General features: G+C 44.5%; 2 protein-coding genes across 9 annotated transcripts in view; both read left to right on the forward strand.

Moving 5' to 3' along the window:
• PMS1 (PMS1 homolog 1, mismatch repair system component) overlaps window positions 1-5,220 on the forward strand; it is a 302,687-nt gene extending 297,467 nt beyond the window's left edge. For 2 of the 5 annotated variants that reach the window (XM_029606010.1, XM_029606012.1), the window contains one exon: window positions 4,784-5,219. In XM_029606010.1, coding sequence (XP_029461870.1) covers window positions 4,784-4,948 — 165 coding nt within the window. In that variant the 3' untranslated portion in view covers window positions 4,949-5,219. Of the gene's footprint in view, window positions 1-4,783 lie in introns of all 5 variants that reach the window. The other 3 variants (XR_003857402.1, XM_029606009.1, XM_029606007.1) reach the window with 3 other exon arrangements.
• Window positions 5,221-8,171: 2,951 nt separating this feature from the next.
• Window positions 8,172-16,813, forward strand: part of LOC115093775 (SAP domain-containing ribonucleoprotein-like) — a 402,230-nt gene continuing 393,588 nt past the window's right edge. For all 4 annotated transcript variants that reach the window (XM_029606019.1, XM_029606015.1, XM_029606018.1 and 1 more), the window contains exon 1: window positions 8,172-15,296. In XM_029606019.1, the coding sequence (XP_029461879.1) occupies window positions 15,216-15,296 (81 nt within the window). In that variant the 5' untranslated portion in view covers window positions 8,172-15,215. The remainder of the gene's footprint in view (window positions 15,297-16,813) is intronic.

Genomic DNA, 16,813 nt, shown 5'->3' on the forward strand with positions numbered 1-16,813 from the left:
GGGGAGTCGGCTGACCAATTTCGTAGCCAGAGCTGTCTCCTGGCTGCCACTGAGGTTGACACTCCCTTGGCTGCCGTACGGACTAGGTCGGAGGCAGCGTCAGTGAGGAACTAGAGGGCTGATTCCATTTCTTCTCCCGGGGTGTTGTTCCTGGCTTGTGATAAACAGGATCGCGTCACCACGGTGCAGCAGGTTGCAATTCGTAGGGACATGGCTGCCACCTCAAAGGCTTGTTTCAGAATGGCGTCCATGCGCCGGTCATGTGCATCCTTGAGGGCCGTCCCTCCCTCCACTGGATGGTGGTGTGCTTCACAATTGCGCAAACTATGGCGTCTACCTTGGGGCACGGCAGCAGCTCCTTGGTTGCCGGGTCCAGGGGGTACATGCCAGACAAGGCCCGACCCCCTTTGAATGAGGCCTCCGGCGCATTCCACTCGAGATCGATTAGCTGCTGTGCTGCTTGTAGGAGAGGGAAGTGGTGGGCCGTTTGCCGAAGGCCTTCCAGCAGGGGGTTCATCCTAGGTTCCCCTGGGGTGCCGTGGCCCGGGATAGCCAGCTCCGACAGGCATTGAGAGACCAGGTCTGGGAGATCCTCCTTAAGAAAGAAGCGTCTCATGGTTCGATACGGCTCTATCCCCGAGGGAAGTTCTCCCTCCTCGGGGAGCTCTTCTTCTTCCACAGAGCAATCTGAATCCTCATAAGTGGGGCTTCCGGGTGGCGGGTGGCCGTGCCTAGGTATTGAGAGTCCAGGGGTAGGGTCATCCGGTACGTATGGGTCCGTTCGGGGATCAGACTGCATCTTGACAAAGGCGTGAATCCCCTTGAATAATTCCACCCATGAGAGCAAAGCTGGTTCTAGCCTTAGGGGCACCAGGTCTCTAGGGTTCCCTGGCTGCTCACCGCGGCCTGCTAGGTCCGGGGTGTTCCCTGAGGAACTAGCAATTACGCTGGGCTGGGACCGGCCCTGGCCTGGAACTCCCAGGGCCTCCTCACATTGGGCACATAGGGAGTCTGCTTCCTCGATCTGTGTGGCTCTGAGGTGGCATGCTGAGCAGAGGCCTAGAGCTCTTATGCCTGATTCTGGAGGCGCCGGCTCTGCGGACGTATGGGCTCTCATACGCTCCATCGCGCCTGTTATCTCTATGCGCTTTGTAATATGCGCGAAGATGTGCGCCTATCAACGTGCGCTTATCAACGTGCGCCTAACAACGTGCGCCTATCAACGTGCGCTTAGCAGCATGCGCCTATCAACATGCGCCTATCAATGTGCGTCTGTCAATGTGCGCCTATCAATGTGCGCCTATCAACTATCAATGTGCGCCCAATTATTTTCGGGCGCCTAACATACGTGCCCGTTGCCTGTGCATTGAGTCCGGTCTGAGCGCTAGGGCGAGGCGGCGAACCAGGGCAGATGGTGACGGCGAGCAGGCAGGCAAAATGGCGACCTCCTAGGCGGGCTGCCACGCAGGCAGACCCCGCTAATCCTCGCTTCCTCGGAGACCAGCAAAGTAAAGATGTACACCTTACCTGATCTTCGGCGCTTCCCGGCTCCGACCGGGCGGTCTCCGGCTGCGGGAGGAGAGGGTGATTACCGTCACCGCCGCGCTCAAGGAAGTGCACCCGCTGCCTCTAGGCCGCGCCCGAACTCGTCTCGCCCGGGGGCCAAGTCCTCGCCGCGAACGGATCGGGACCGAGGCTGCCTCAATGCCGCGCCCGAGCCCTTCTCACTCGGGGGCTAGGTCCCTGCCGCGAGTCGGCCACCGGACCGAGGCTCTTACCTCCGAGGGACCACGGAAATCACCTCGGGAAAGTCAACTGGGGGAGGGACCCGATGGTATCACCGCAGGAGTGCGGGGCTCGTCTTCAGGTAGGACTTCTATGAATTTATAGTCGTTAGAATTTGGAAAAACGCTCAGCGAGCGTGAGGTAGCTCCAAACTGCTTTGGAGACGGAAATTACTGAGCGCCTGCACTTCCTGCAGGGGTATATGTACCACGTGCTGACGTCAGATCCGTCTCCAACTGCTAGCACGAGCACACTATACCCATTTGTAATGAGTCCATCTGCTACATGCTAGGAAATTGGAAATTAACAAATTGTTGCACAGGAATTTAAAAAGTTTTACATGTATATTGAAGTCCAAAAAGAAAGCAAAAGGGTCTCCTACATATTGCATTGATCTCTCTTTCAATGGACCTTTTGCTTCACAAACACAACTCAGAGGCTTCATTCTACACTACACCTCTCCTGTCCTACCATTTGGCTGTATAAATACATTGTGCAAACAGAAGTAAATTCATCAAAGGAGAGAGGGTTTTTATGCAAGAAATCAAGATAGAGTTTCCATCTAGACCGTTGTTTGCAGCCTAGTGCAGGGCTTCACACAAACTTCTAGTGGATTATTTTATGGCAATATTTTTCTACAGCAGTTACTGCTTACCTAAGAATGGTTTTGTGTAGTAGTGAGTCAAAATGTTAAATGCAAGAGGATGGTTAAATGTCTAACCTTTCTGTGTTTGACATTTTCTCTTTTCTGTCTGTTCCTCCTCTATTTTGCTGCCTTTTTTCAAACTCTTGCCTTTGCAGTCTGTAGCAGTCTCCTCTTCTCTTCTCCAAACCAACCCTTCTTGATTCTCTTCCACTCTTCCCTCAACAATTCCTCTCTCCTCTTTCACTCCCCAATCTTCTCATTCTTGCTTCTGTCATTCCCTCCAGAGCCTTCTCTTCCTTCCATATAGCAATCTCCATGCCACTCCTCAAAACTCTTCCCCACTACCCTTCCCAGTACAGATTTCTCACTCTTTCCACATGCAGTCCTCCTCCTCCTTACTAGTGCTTCTTGTTCATCTCTCTTCTCCCACCTTGGCTCTTTCCTATTGCTTTCCCTCATTCTCTCTCTCTCCTTGTTTTACCCCTTCCCTTCCCCATGCTCACCTTTTTCCTTTTCTCCATGTCTCTCACCCCTTTTTCACCTCCTCCCCCAATCCTTGCTCTTGCCATTTTGCTTTGTTTCCATTACCTTCTCCATGACCCCACACTTTCAGTATTTTTCTCCTGCTCTTCCCCTGCCCCCTTGCTATTAGCTGTCTTCCTCATGCTCCTTTGCTGTCCTTACAATAGATTTTTTTTAAGTTTAGGACACTATTCTACTCCACTAGACTTTCCCACTCTTCCGCTATCTCCTTAAGGTACTCTCCTATCTTAATAAAATTTGTATTCTTGAAGTCTAGGACCCTGACCATTTTGTGACTCCTTTATGCCTTTTCTTTATATTAAACTGCACAATCTGGTGACCTTAGAAATACTTTCCTATGTATAAGTACCAAGTACAATATCATCCAGGTTTCCCTGTTAATCAAGATCTGTCAAATTTAAAGTCTCCCACCAGCAATTCCTTCCCCTTCATTGTGAAATCTTTGATTAAATCTCTGTCCAGCTTTCTGATTTAGGTCTGTAGATCACACTGTAGATGTAAGCACCATTCCCCCTTTCTAATATAACTTTGTGTCCTCACCTCTGCATTTTAGTTGCTTTAATATTACTTTTTACAGAACATACTGCTACTTCCCCTTTCCTGTCTTCATTGTCTTTCCTGAACAGATTGTAGTTTGGAGTGGATGTATTTCAATCATGAGACTTATTACACCTTATATCTATGGCAGCAGCAAGGTTGAAATTTGTTTCTACCATTAAGCCTCGAAGTCCTGAATATTTCTTTTACCCAGACTGTAGGCATTTTGCACACACAAATAGGCTACCAGATATTGCTACTTTCCTTTTCTTCCTTCTCTCTATTCTCATACCTAACCACCTTGTTCTCCCTATTCTTTACAAGTGTCTTTGTGGGATTCCCATGTTTGTGTGTTTCTTCACTTGTGTGGAGGGGATGATAATCTGATTAAATCTTTTATCCACCACTACCCATCTCACTAGGTATGATTTAGCTGCTGCAAGAGAAATATGTCCTGCTAGGCTCACTGCTGCTTGTGCTTGCCCTAACGCATGTGTATTCACTACCCTATAATACTAAAAATATGGGTTAGAATGATGTAAGTTTACTACAGTGCTGAGATACATTTTTCAATATTAAAAATGAGTGCTTACTTTTAATTAATGTAATGATAGAATTAAAATAACTGATACACATACAGAAAATCACAGGATAGTAGCAAGTACTCAATACAAAAAATATGGGAGCCCCAGTCCATTCCCCAAAATAATTACTACAGTATAAGAGTAAGGAAAAGATGTCTTTTGTATTATGGGGGAAATTTTCAAAGATTTCCACATGTAAACTAGTGTTTAACATCTGTGAAAAAAGCCTTAGAAAATTGGCTTCCCCCATGCTGGAAAAAGTACTCAAGCTGTCCATGTGTTCCTCTTGTGTGAAAAAGGGGGAGTAATGGGGCTAGGATAGATCTGGTAAACTATACACAGTGGTTTCATTTTTAAATTCCCACTTGTTCTTAACCCCTGCAAAGTACACACAATAAAGAATCCCCACGGCACTGGCCTGCCAAGGCATTTTCAAAAGGAAACGATGGGGCGTTTTCCTTTTGAAAATCAACTTGCACGCACATGTCTGCAAGCACTGCAGGGGAGTATGTAAATTGTCCTCTGTATGCTTTTTACTTTCCACATGATGTGCATCTACTGTGGAACTGGAATTTGCACCTGCAAGAGAACCCATGCACCACTCTGTGTTTTGTTTTTTTTTAAATATGTAGAGGAGATTTCAGTTATTTTAGCTTGAAGGATGATTTTTATGCCTTTCTTCCCTCAGGGAGAAGCAGTGCGTCTGTCTCGACAGCTGCCTTTACATTTGTCAAAGGAGGATGTACAAGACACAATTTGCAGGATGAATCAGCAGCTAGGAAATGAAAATAAAGGATGTGTTCATGGCCGTCCATTTTTTCACTATTTAACGGATATTCCAGAAGCAAAATAATCATCTAAAATTCAAGGAAATTACTCATGCAGAACATTTTGTTTGCGTTCATATTTTGGCCACTAGATATGTTCAGCACACTATTAAAAAAAAAAATTTCTAATGAAGGGTTTTTACGGCATATTGGTACCAGGTTTGGTTCTATATTTCTGTTTTAGATTTTGCTACTGTACAAATATACATAGAAAAATAAAATTTAATTTACAGTAATATTTTATTCCACTTTTATTGCACATATCCAAGGTATTTATTTTTTATATGCAGTATCTAAAGACATTCTTATCCAGTCCTCATTTTTCTACCTCTTGGTTATTTGAGATGCTATTGTTATGATGAGGTGTTTCATAACTTATCATTCAAAGGTTATTTGTAACTCTGCTGTGACCCTCATATAGAACTGAAATGGTTGCTTTAGACTTTCTGAATAGCAGATAAGAACATAAGAAATTGCCATGCTGGGTCAGACCAAGGCTCCATCAAGCCCAGCATCCTGTTTCTAACAGAGGCCAAACCAGAACCTGGCAATTACCCAAACATCAAGAAGATCCCATGCTACTGATGCAATTAATAGCAGTGGCAGATGTAGCCCACTAGCTTTCGGGGACTTGAATTGGGCTTGAAGGTTCTTTTCCGGAGCAGGGAAAATGCATGTTTGAAGATTCTAGTAGTGAGTGGCACTATGATCTCATTCTGGTAGGTAAAAAAAAATCCAAGGTGCTTTTACTTTCCAAATTTTAAAGCAGAGAATCAAACTTCAACAAAACCATAGTCCTTTAACACTCTGTCCAAAAGCAATAAGCAGAAAATTGTCAGTGCAAGTCTCTTCTTTTCAAATAGTTAAGAACGAGCAAAAATGAGTTGTTTCAATCCTGGAAGGCTGTGCAGACTCAGAATAAATGTGTAAGATTCTTGTAGTTGGGTTTAGCAGTTGATGCCTTCCCAGTCTAAGATGTCAAATCAATAGTAAGATTACCTGGATATCGATACAGTAGTCATGGATCAGCTTTGTATCCCAAATGAGTACCACTGCTAGATTAACAAGAATTTTTTTGAACTCTGACGAAAAGCATTTTCGTGATCTTTCACAAGTCTGATGGCTCACATTGCCAACTTGCAGTTAACATACTAGTGTTGGCGTAAGTGAAGCAATAAGCGAACCTGAGTTACATTTATCAAGCTCTCTCATGAAACATTTGTACAGCTAAATCCACAGGCAAATTACTGTAATTTTTTCATCTTTTCACACTCTGAAGCCCTACAGGCACTTCTTGCTCATCTCTAACTTAAAAGGTGAACTCAATATCCTTCTAGAGGCCCTCATACCCCTAAATGACATATACCAAAAATGCAGACTTAAAACAAGGGAGCATGGAGCTAGGCAATACCGTCTCTGATTTACAGCATGGATTTAAATCACTTTTTGTTTTTAGTAAAAGACCTCTTGGACCTTACACAAAAGATTAAAATGTAAATTAGTTATTTCTATTTAATTATTTCATCTTTTATTCCGATAGATCCATTTTGTACATGCGGATTACAAAACATACATAAAAAGCACAGATAAAACAAAAACATGATTTAAAAAAAATTAACATACACGTTATGCTTCCCATATTTCACATAAACACTCCCTCTTCTACATTATTAAATGCTTATTTCTATTCTGCTTTTTGTGACTAGACTGCCAAGTCAAAGTAGGGATGTGCTTTTGTTTAAAACAAAATTTCCAGTTTTGTTTTGAAAACAAAAGAAAAAGTAATTTTGTTCACTTTCATTGAAGAAGCAACCAGTCCTTGCCTCACCACTGATTCAACCCAGCACTGGTGCCCCAAAATTTAAAATGTGAAGGCTCCCCTAAAGCAATCTCTAGGTCCATCTTAATCCATCCATTGGGATGCATAAGTCCAAATGGAACATTAGCAAACCCCAGTCACTCTTGTCCCATCTAATCAGTATTTCAAAATGGTGCTGGTAGGTCTTTTGTTGTGTGGATGTATTTCCTTATAACAAAATGGCAGAGTGATTGGGGATAGTTCTTGCCTTATTTGGACTTATGCACCCCACACATGGGATACAATGAGTCTGGGGATGGGGAATGCCTGAGAGGGGGTTTCAACTTTTAAATTTTGGGGCACCAACAATGTTTTTCTTCCTTTTGCCAGGGGAGGGGGATTTCAGCTCCATAGTTCAATTTTTTTTTCCATTCGTTTTGTTACGTATAAATGAAATAAACCACAAATGAAATGAGAAACGGAAAAATAAGTGAGTGAAAAAATGTAAAGGTGTACAGCAGTACACAAGATTTCAATAAAATTAGAAGAGTTGCTAGCAGCAGATTACAATAGTTATATTTGAATTAATGGACTGTATAATGTAGAAATTAAAGGTTGAAAATCTATATATGTTGGGAAAGGTGGTAAGTAACCAAGGGAACTGATACCTGTCCTTAAGATTTGTCTCATGGAAATGTGTTAAAAGGAGCAAAATTCAGCTGTTGCTGTGGAATTAGCCAGTCATGCCAAATTGCCACATGACACTAGGGATCCTCTTGGAAGAGAAGCATTGGTGGCAGTGGAACAGCGCTTGTCTACATAAAATGTCATATGCCATTTGGATGCCCAGTCTCACGAGGTCCTCTTCAGTTTCTGATCATCCTTTGTACTTTAACATTAAATAATTTTGTATTGGCAAAAAATCTGATTACCTCACTTACTGTTCCCATTGCTAAGTCATTTATAAATGTTAAAAAGCAGTGGTCCCAGTAGATTCCTGGGGCACTCTATTATTCACCTTGCTCCATTGAGAAAAAATTAATTTAGACTTATTCTGTTTTCTATCTTTTAATCAGTTCTCAGTCCACATAGAACATTGTCTCCTATCCCATTACTTTTTAATTTTCTCAAGATCATTTCATGAGGTGCTTTGTCAAACATTTTCTAACAATCCCTACATTATTTCACCTAGCTCACTTTTGTCCACTTGTTTACTAATGCCTTCAAAATAATGTAGCAGATTAGTGAGGCAAGACTTTCCTTGGCTAAATTCATATTGGCTTTGTCCCATGATTAAACTATGACTATATGTTCAGTAATTTTGTTTACATCCTAGCATGTAGACAGATGGACTCAGGACCCGTGGGTTATGCTCCCCTGCCAGCAGATGGAAATGGAGCAAGCTGATGTCATAGTATATATACCCCTGCAGTGACCTCAGCCTCCCAGAATTCTCTGTCTCCAGCAGATGGTGGACATGCATCTCCCTTCTGGGGATTGCTTCAAGTTTTAGAAGGAGAATTTAGGAAAATAAATTTGCCCCGCTCTCCTACGGTGCTAGAAAATGGTCCCGTCCCCCCAGTTGAGAATTTGTGAGGCGATTTCCGTGGTCCCTCAGAGGTGTGCCTTGGTCCGGTAGCTGGCTCGCCAGGGTAGACTTAGCTGATTGTACAGCTTAAAGGCAGTGGGTGCAGGCAGCTGAGCATGGCGGTGACGGCAGATGCCCTCTCCTCTCCTGTGGCTGGAAACCATCTCTGTATTCAGCTGGTAAGGGCTGAACTTCAGTAAGTTTAAAAAAACAGGTAGACACAGTGTAGGGGGATTTTGCAGGAATTTTTCCGGTCCTCGAGCTCGGTGCGCCATTCTGATGTCTGTTCCCACTCCCTTGGGGGTGAAGAAAACTGGGCAGCTTGGCAGGTTAAGTGGCCCTGGTGGACTAGTGTTGTGTCCGTCGGTGCCCAATGCCCTCTCTCCGCCCTCCTCACCTCTTTGGCGCCTCCCTCTTCGGCCGTGGGAAGAATGGCTGCCGCTGCGTCTTCTTGCCGAGGTCCTCCGGCATCCCCGGATCGGCTCCACGCTGCAAACCGCCATGTTCCTGAGAGGCCCAGGGGTGCGCGGCCCTGACAGAAGTACCGGCAATGGCGCGAACCTCTGGGGCGTCCCCCGAAGATGATGTCACCTGCGACGCCTTCAACATCTAAACGTTTCTTCGGTCAATACAAAAGAAGTTACTATTATCGCAGACCATACTGCTACTATCAACCCTACCAACCTGGTTATAGGCAACAGCCTTTCCAACCTCCGAGACAACAATCCCAAATGCAAGGACAAAGACCACGGCAAAGAACCCCAAGACAACAAAAACTGCAGCCCTCTCAACAAACGCCTAAGCAGTCTTTTTAAATCATCTTGCCACAACAGTTCATGTGGAGGGGAGACTATCCTTATTTCATTTCCAGTGGTCCAAAATCACCACAGACCGATGGGTATTGAGCATAATATTTCAAGGGTACCAACTACGTTTCAGCTCCTTCCCAACTCTTCCACATCTCATTACTTCCAAGACTCTTCAAATTCAAGTCCTATCTCTCATGACGGAAATTTCAATCCTCCTTCAACAGAAGGCAATCCAACCGGTGCCTTCCTCTCAGAGGGAAAACAATTTCTACTCCCAATATTTCCTCATTCCCAAAAACTCGGGAGGCCAATGCCCTATCTTAGATCTTCGAGCTCTTAATAAATACCTCGCAAAAGAAAGATTCAAAATGACTTCTCTCAAAACCATACTCCCTTTTATGCAGGCGAACGACTGGATGTGCTCGCTAGATCTAAAGGATGTGTACACTCACATGCCAATCCACAAAGACTATTGGTGTTACCTATGCTTTCAGGTTGCGAATCATCACTACCAATACAAGGTACTCCCATTTGGTCTCTCCTTTGTCCCGCGAGTCTTCACAAAATGTCTTGCTGTTGTTGTGGCACACTTATGCAGACAGGGAATAAACATATTCCCTTATTTGGACAATTGGCTTCTTGTATCTCCCAATGCACAACTCCTAAAACAGGTGGAATGCACACTCCTTTCTCTAGAAAACTTGGGTTGGATAGTGAATTACGAAAAGTCTCAACTCCATCCTTCCCAAACCATTCAGTTCATAGGAGCATTGATTAGAACTCCAATATCTAGAGTTTTTCTACCTCTGGACATAATCAAGACCTTACAATCCCTTTCTCAGACTCTTCTATGTCAGACAGTAGTTCCAGCACGGCAAATAATGGTACTGATAGGGTATATGACGGCAGCAATTCATGTAGTCCAAAATATTTGTCTACACATATGACGTCTCCAGTGGGGTCTAAAATCTGAATGGAACCAGCTGACGCAGCAGATGTCTCACAAGGTACGTGTTACGCATTCCATGAAAAAGGACATAAGATGGTGGCTTCGTCCGCCCATTTTAAACAAGGGAAGCCCTTTTTAACATCCCCCTCATCAGATAATCCTCACAAAAGATGCTTCTACGAGGGGCTGGGGTGCCCATCTCTTGCATCTAGAGACTCAGGGTCTTTGGTCAAAAGCTGAACAATGTCTCCAAATAAATCTGCTGGAACTAAGAGCAATCAGGAACTCTTTGATTGCATTCCAGTCATGGTTACAAGAGAAATTAGTAATGATCCATACCGACAATCAGGTAGCGATGTTTTATATCAACAAACAAGGGGATCCGGATCTTTGACTCTTTGCAAGGAAGTGGTTCAAATCTGGGAATGGGCAGAGCGCAACAAACTGATTCGCATCTACCCGTTCTAGACCTCTCATGATTTTAAACATCTCTATCATATCCCCCCTCAGTCAGGGGCTAGGTGAATAGTGAGTCCTTGTCGTCCTATCCTGATGTGGCCTGTTTCTTGAAGGGAATAAAGCATCTTCGGCTTTCCTTGCGGTTACCAGTTCCATTGTGGAGTCTTAATCTGGTGTTGGATTTCCTGGCGGGCCCTAAGTTTCGACTGTTGCATGGCCTTTCCTAGCGGCTATTGACCTTGAAAACAGTATTTCTGGTGTCGATATGGTTTGCGCATTGGATTTACGAGCTTCAGGCCTTATCTTGCTGGGAGTTGTTCCTTTGGTTACACCGGGGCGGTACAACTGCGTACTGTTGCCAAAGGTGGTCTGGGATTTTCACTTAAATCAGTCCATTTCTTTGCCTTCCTTGGATAAGGACAGAGATGTGGACAAATATCGCCTCTTGCGTTACTTGGATGTCAAGAGATATGTTGTGTGGTATATGGAGGATTCTAATCCTTTCCAAAAGGTGGATTGCCTGTTTGTTCTTAATGGTGGAAGGAAGCAGGGAGAGTCGGCTTCGTGGCCTACAGTAGCTCGCTGGATTAAGAAAGTAGTCATGCCGCGTATGTGGATGCCGATAAGCCCTTGCCTACTCAGGTTAGGACTCATTCCACTAGGGTTCAGGCAGTGTCATGGGTGGAGGTCAGACAGTTGTCTCCCAGTGACATTTGCCGAGCTACGATCTGGTCCTCCTTACACACTTTTTCCAGGTTTTATCATCTGGATATGCAGGCCCGGGAAGAGGGCGGTATTGACTGGACTGCTGGCAGCCTCCCACCCTATTTGGAAGTAGCTTTGGTCCATCCCACTGGTCCTGAGTACATCTGTCTACAGGCCCTCCCCTCTTCACGGCGAACGACTCAAGGGAGGGCCTGCGCGATCGGCGCCACAGACCCATCGGGGTAAGGCCCTTAATCTCACCTCCTACCCGCAGTGGGTCCGCCGACCGCGTGGCCTACAACACCGTCCTTCCGCCCGGGAGTCCCGCCTCAGAGACAGCCCCCAGGGACCAGCCAATTAGAGTTGCTGATAACGACAGCCAATCAACAGGGCCCCCAGAGGCTCTTTAAAATCACATACACGACCGGCGCCGCGCACACCGAAGGAGCGCGACAAAGGGGCCCGCCCCTTTGTGTGCCCCTTTGTGCAGCCCTGCCAGGCGGCCCCTAACCCCTTTCCCCTATATCCCGGAATTCATGCCCGGCGATACCCCCTTCTTAGCAAAAGAGCCCTAATCTCCAGCGCCCCATCAGCAAGGCCCGGCCTTTCTCTTGGTACTGAGTCCTTTAGCAGTTCGACCCCTTCTCATCAGGCCCTCACCTTGCATCCTCACAGATGAGAGCTCTCACCATACCGGTGATCAAACATCACCCGAGAAGCTGCAAAAACAACACCAATACCACCTCTCCTCACTGCATTCGCCATCAGAGACTTATACCAATAATGATCTCCCCACTCACGCAGATGCTTGGTCTCTCGCTCTTCATACTCTCACTCTTCAATGCCCAATCACTTACCAAAAAAACAGATATCCTTAGCGACTACCTCTCAGAAGCTAGCCCAGACATATGCGCCATCACGGAAACATGGCTGAAAACCACGGACACGGTGATCACTAATCAACTTCCCACACACCTCTATGATTTTTTTCTCCATTCCAAGACCTAAGAAAAGAGGAGGAGGTCTCCTTTTAGCGGCAAAAAAAGGCTTAGGCCTCACTCTTCAATCCACCAACTCCTATCACAACATAGAAGTTGCCTTCTTCAAATCAAACCACCTTCAAATCAGCTTAATCTATGCCCCTCCCGGAACACTGGAATCCAACCCCTCTCCCATCATAGAACTCATAGCCAAACACATCAATGCAGTCAAACCAGCTATTATTTTGGGCGACTTCAATCTGCACGTTGACGCCTCCCCTCGATCACATAACTGCGAAACTCTACTCTCCTCGCTCAGCTATCTAGGTTTCTCTCAAATTGTTAACAGCCCTACTCAGAGAGCTGGTCACATCTTAGACCTCATCTTCATCAATGAGGGTATCTCTCTCACTGCCAAGCCCAAAAGCTCACCGGTCCCATGGTCGGACCACCGGATCATCTCTACCAGGCTTGAGATCAAGGATCATCTTCCCATTTCCTTCCCTAAAACCACAATACAATTTAGAAAACCCTGCTCCTCCGACCTCCTCAACTCCCACCTCTCTAAGGAACTATCTCATCTCGACCTTTCAGATGTGGACGCAGCCATCACTTCATGGATTAATGTCACCACAAAAGTTGCAGAGCAAACATGTCCCACTACCACCAAAGTCCTACACCATCCGTCACATAACAGGAAACCATGGTTCACCCCAGAACTTAAGGCCCTAGAAAGAAAGAACATAGCTGGAGGAAAAAAACGTCCACTACTTCATTAGCCACCTACAAACCTCTGCTTAACACTTACAGAACCTGCATCCTCAGATTGAAGAGAGACTTCTTCGCTAAGAAAATTCACCATTTCATCTTTGACTCAAAAGCCTTAATCGCATATGTCTCGGCACTCACCAAACCATCCCCCCCATCATCCCAGATGACTTAGCACTCAACAAAGCAACAGAACTATCAATTTACTTTGAGAAAAAAATCTCTGACATAACCGCCGCACTCACCAGGCCCCACTCCTCCCCACCCCCCCCCCCCCTCTACAATAAAACGCAACACTCGAAGCCTTCGAACCCACATCTTCGATGGAAATAGAAAATATCATCAAAAAACTGAAACCAGTGTTGCACCCTGCCGACCCAATACCTACCAACCTACTTTTTAACATCCCAAATACCATCTCAAAGCCAATCTCTGAAATTATCAACCTCTCCTTAACCCAAGGCCTAGTCCCAGACCAGCTAAAGCTCGCCATCCTCAAACCTATCTTAAAAAAGCCTAACTTGTCCCCCACGGACCCAGCTAACTTCTGCCCTATAGCCAACCTTCCCATGATTGCTAAAATCATGGAAAAAATAGTTAACAGCTATCGGAATACCTGGAGGAACATCACATCCTTTCCCCCTCTCAACATGGATTTCGGAAGACTTTAAGCACAGAAACCCTTCTCATATCCCTTGCGGACAACATACTAATTAACATGGAAAAAGGTCAAACTTACCTACTCGTGCTACTCGATCTATCCGCCGCTTTCGATATGGTGAACCATCAATTCTCTTAGATCGATTGACAGACATAGGCATCAAGGGATCAGCGCTCTGCTGGTTCAGATCCTTCTTAACCAACAGGTGCTTTAAAGTCAGGATCAACAATAAAGAATCCCCCTCTGTCCTCTCCAAACGGGGTGTTCCCCAAGGATCCTCCCTCTCACCCACTCTCTTCAATATTTACCTTCTTCCGCTCTGCCACCTTCTTACAAAGCTAAATCTATCCCATTATCTATACGCTGATAACGTCCAAATACTCCTGCCAATCACAGAATCCCTACAAAAAACCCTCAACTACTGGAATAACTGCCTTCAAGCAATTAACCAACTGCTATCCACACTCAACCTGGTTTTGAACACCAACAAGACGGAGATTCTTATCATCTCTCAAAACAACCTCCCCACTCATCCCACATCACCACCCGCCTCACAATCAGCCAACTTAACTATTAAACCCGCTCCTTTTGTCAGAGACTTAGGCGTCATTCTGGATAACCAGCTTAACCTCAAGAAGTTCGGAACACCACCATGGAGTGCTTCTTCAAGCTCCAAGTCCTCAGAAACCTAAAACCACTCCTTCACTTCCAAGACTTCAGACTAGTACTGCAATCAATCATCTTGTCGAAACTGGACTATTGTAATTCCCTTCTACTCGGCCTTCCAGCCAACTCCTTAAAGCCCCTCCAGATGGTTCAGAACTCCGCAGCAAGGCTTCTCACCAACACCAAAAAAAGAGAACACATCTCCCCTACCCTTCAGAAACTACATTGGCTACCCATCAAATACAGGATCCTCTTCAAGGTACTCACGATCACTCATAAAGCTATACACAACCTCACTGCCCTCCACACATCCACTCAACTTAAACCACACACCTCTTCTAGACCAATCAGGAGTGCCTACAAAGACACCTTGTATGCTCCCCAAGCCAAAACATCCCTTAGAAAACGCGCCATATCGACAACAGGACCTCACCAATGGAATGTGCTACTCCCCGACCTCAGACAAGAATCTTGCCCTTCCATTTTAAAAAAAAAACTGAAAACATGGCTATTTAGCCAAGCCTTTCAGGACACTTATTCGCCCCTCGCCTGTAACCTCACTCTCCCAAGCGATCATTCCAGTTCAGTCCACTTCCCATTTCTGTTTGCACTAGTTATCATCTCTCCTGGTTCCGAGATGACATGAAAGGATTTATTTTATTTTATGATAAGTTAAGAATGAGTTCTGACCTGTTTTCTACTGTTAACTCTACTGTTAATTGTTCACAACTGTTCCTTGTACCACCACTGAGCGAATGTTGTAGTTACATTGTAAACCGATATGATTTGTAGACTTTACAGGAATGTCGGTATAGAAAAAAAATTAAAATAAATAAATAAATACTTACCTGATAATTTTGTTTTCCTTAGTGTAGACAGATGGACTCAACTTCCTGTCCTTGGCTGTTGAATGCTTGTGTCTATGGTCCTCCTGTGGGGCTATGTGTTCCAGAGTCTTACTGGTAATTGCTCATCCGGTCCCTATATTGAGGTACATAGTCTCATTGCTTGACTTCAGTGTTTCTTTTGGTTGAGTACAATAATGGTTGACTGTTTATAATAAACTTTTTTGCTAGTCTGTCCACAATTGCTTTTGAAGAGAATACTGGCAGGCTGAGGTCACTGCAGAGGTATGTATACTGTGATGTCAGCTTACTCAGTCTCCATCTGCTGGCACGGGAGCATAACTCACCAGTCCTAAGGCCATCTGTCTACACTAAGGAAAACAAAATTATCAGGTAAGTAGTAATTTCTCCATATTATAGTTTCAACCATTTTTCCCAGTAATGACAGGCTCACTGGTCTATAGTTTCCTGGATCAACCCTGATCCATTGTTCAGTGAACACTGACCAGAAATATTTGTTATAGAATTCTGCTTTCTCCTTGTTGGCCTCTGCATATTCCCCAAAAGTGCCATTGTAGGCTTTAGACCAGGATCTGCTCAGTTTAAGGCTAGTGCTTTGCGTGGTTAGTGAGTAGTAGTGTCAATTATCAAATCCTCAGATGTGGTTATACACCATTTGTACTATTTGGCTTATTACAAAGCTTGGTAGTAAGAGATGGGGAGAAGACCTGGGTCTCCAAGTATGAGAGTTGCAAAATGCAAGAGGAAGACAGAGTCTGGAATGGCTTATTGGCATAGGTGATAGAGGCTAGCACTATAACTAAATTTAAACTTACTTAGGACAGTTATAGAGGGTAGTGGTAGGGACAGGGTTCCAGGATTGAGAAGTTGGATAAAATACAGGACAGAAAAGGGAGAGGGTGTTGGTTTACGTTTGGTTGATGTGAGGAGAAAATAAATTCTCAAAGTAATGTAGATCCAGAAAAGAAGACAACTGGGCACACTTGGTTAACAAATTGGTTCTTATCTGCTGTAATCTACTACTTGTTATATTTTTATGTAGTCCTATTTCAAAGCGATTTTTATCGTTTTAGATGCATCTCCATGCCATTATGGCAAAGAGTGCTCCTTTCCAAAACAGAGTGGGAACAGAATATGATTGACATGTCTGAAATGCAATTAAATATATTTTAAAGCAATACTATGCAACAAAAATATAATATTAAATATTCAAAGACTGTTCAATTATGTTCAATAAATAACCAGCATATTACAATAAACCCAACTTGAAGTGCTGCTTTTTTGTTGGTGAGGAGGGTAGAATCAGAGTGGAGTGAGAAAGTTCTGGAGGAAGAAAGAAAATGGGAGGAGAAAAGATTGGAGGGGGGGGGGGGGGGGAGAGGGAATAAGAATGGAGTAGAATAGTGTTTCCCAAGCTTTAAGCCTAAGGATATGTACATTAAAAAATAAAAGTGTTGTGTGGTACACCAATCTTCACAAAGCAGGCAATGCAAATATTGAGAGGATGCATGACTAAAATAAGGGCTAAGGATGCAATGCAAGCCCCACCAATCTGTCTTCCAAATTTTAAAACACAGGGAGAGACACATACATGAACCTATCACAATGGACCAGCTCCCTCTATATACAAGTGAGGGAGAAA

This window comes from Rhinatrema bivittatum, chromosome 6, assembly GCF_901001135.1.
Source record: "Rhinatrema bivittatum chromosome 6, aRhiBiv1.1, whole genome shotgun sequence".
Classification (NCBI taxonomy): Eukaryota; Metazoa; Chordata; class Amphibia; order Gymnophiona; family Rhinatrematidae; genus Rhinatrema; species Rhinatrema bivittatum.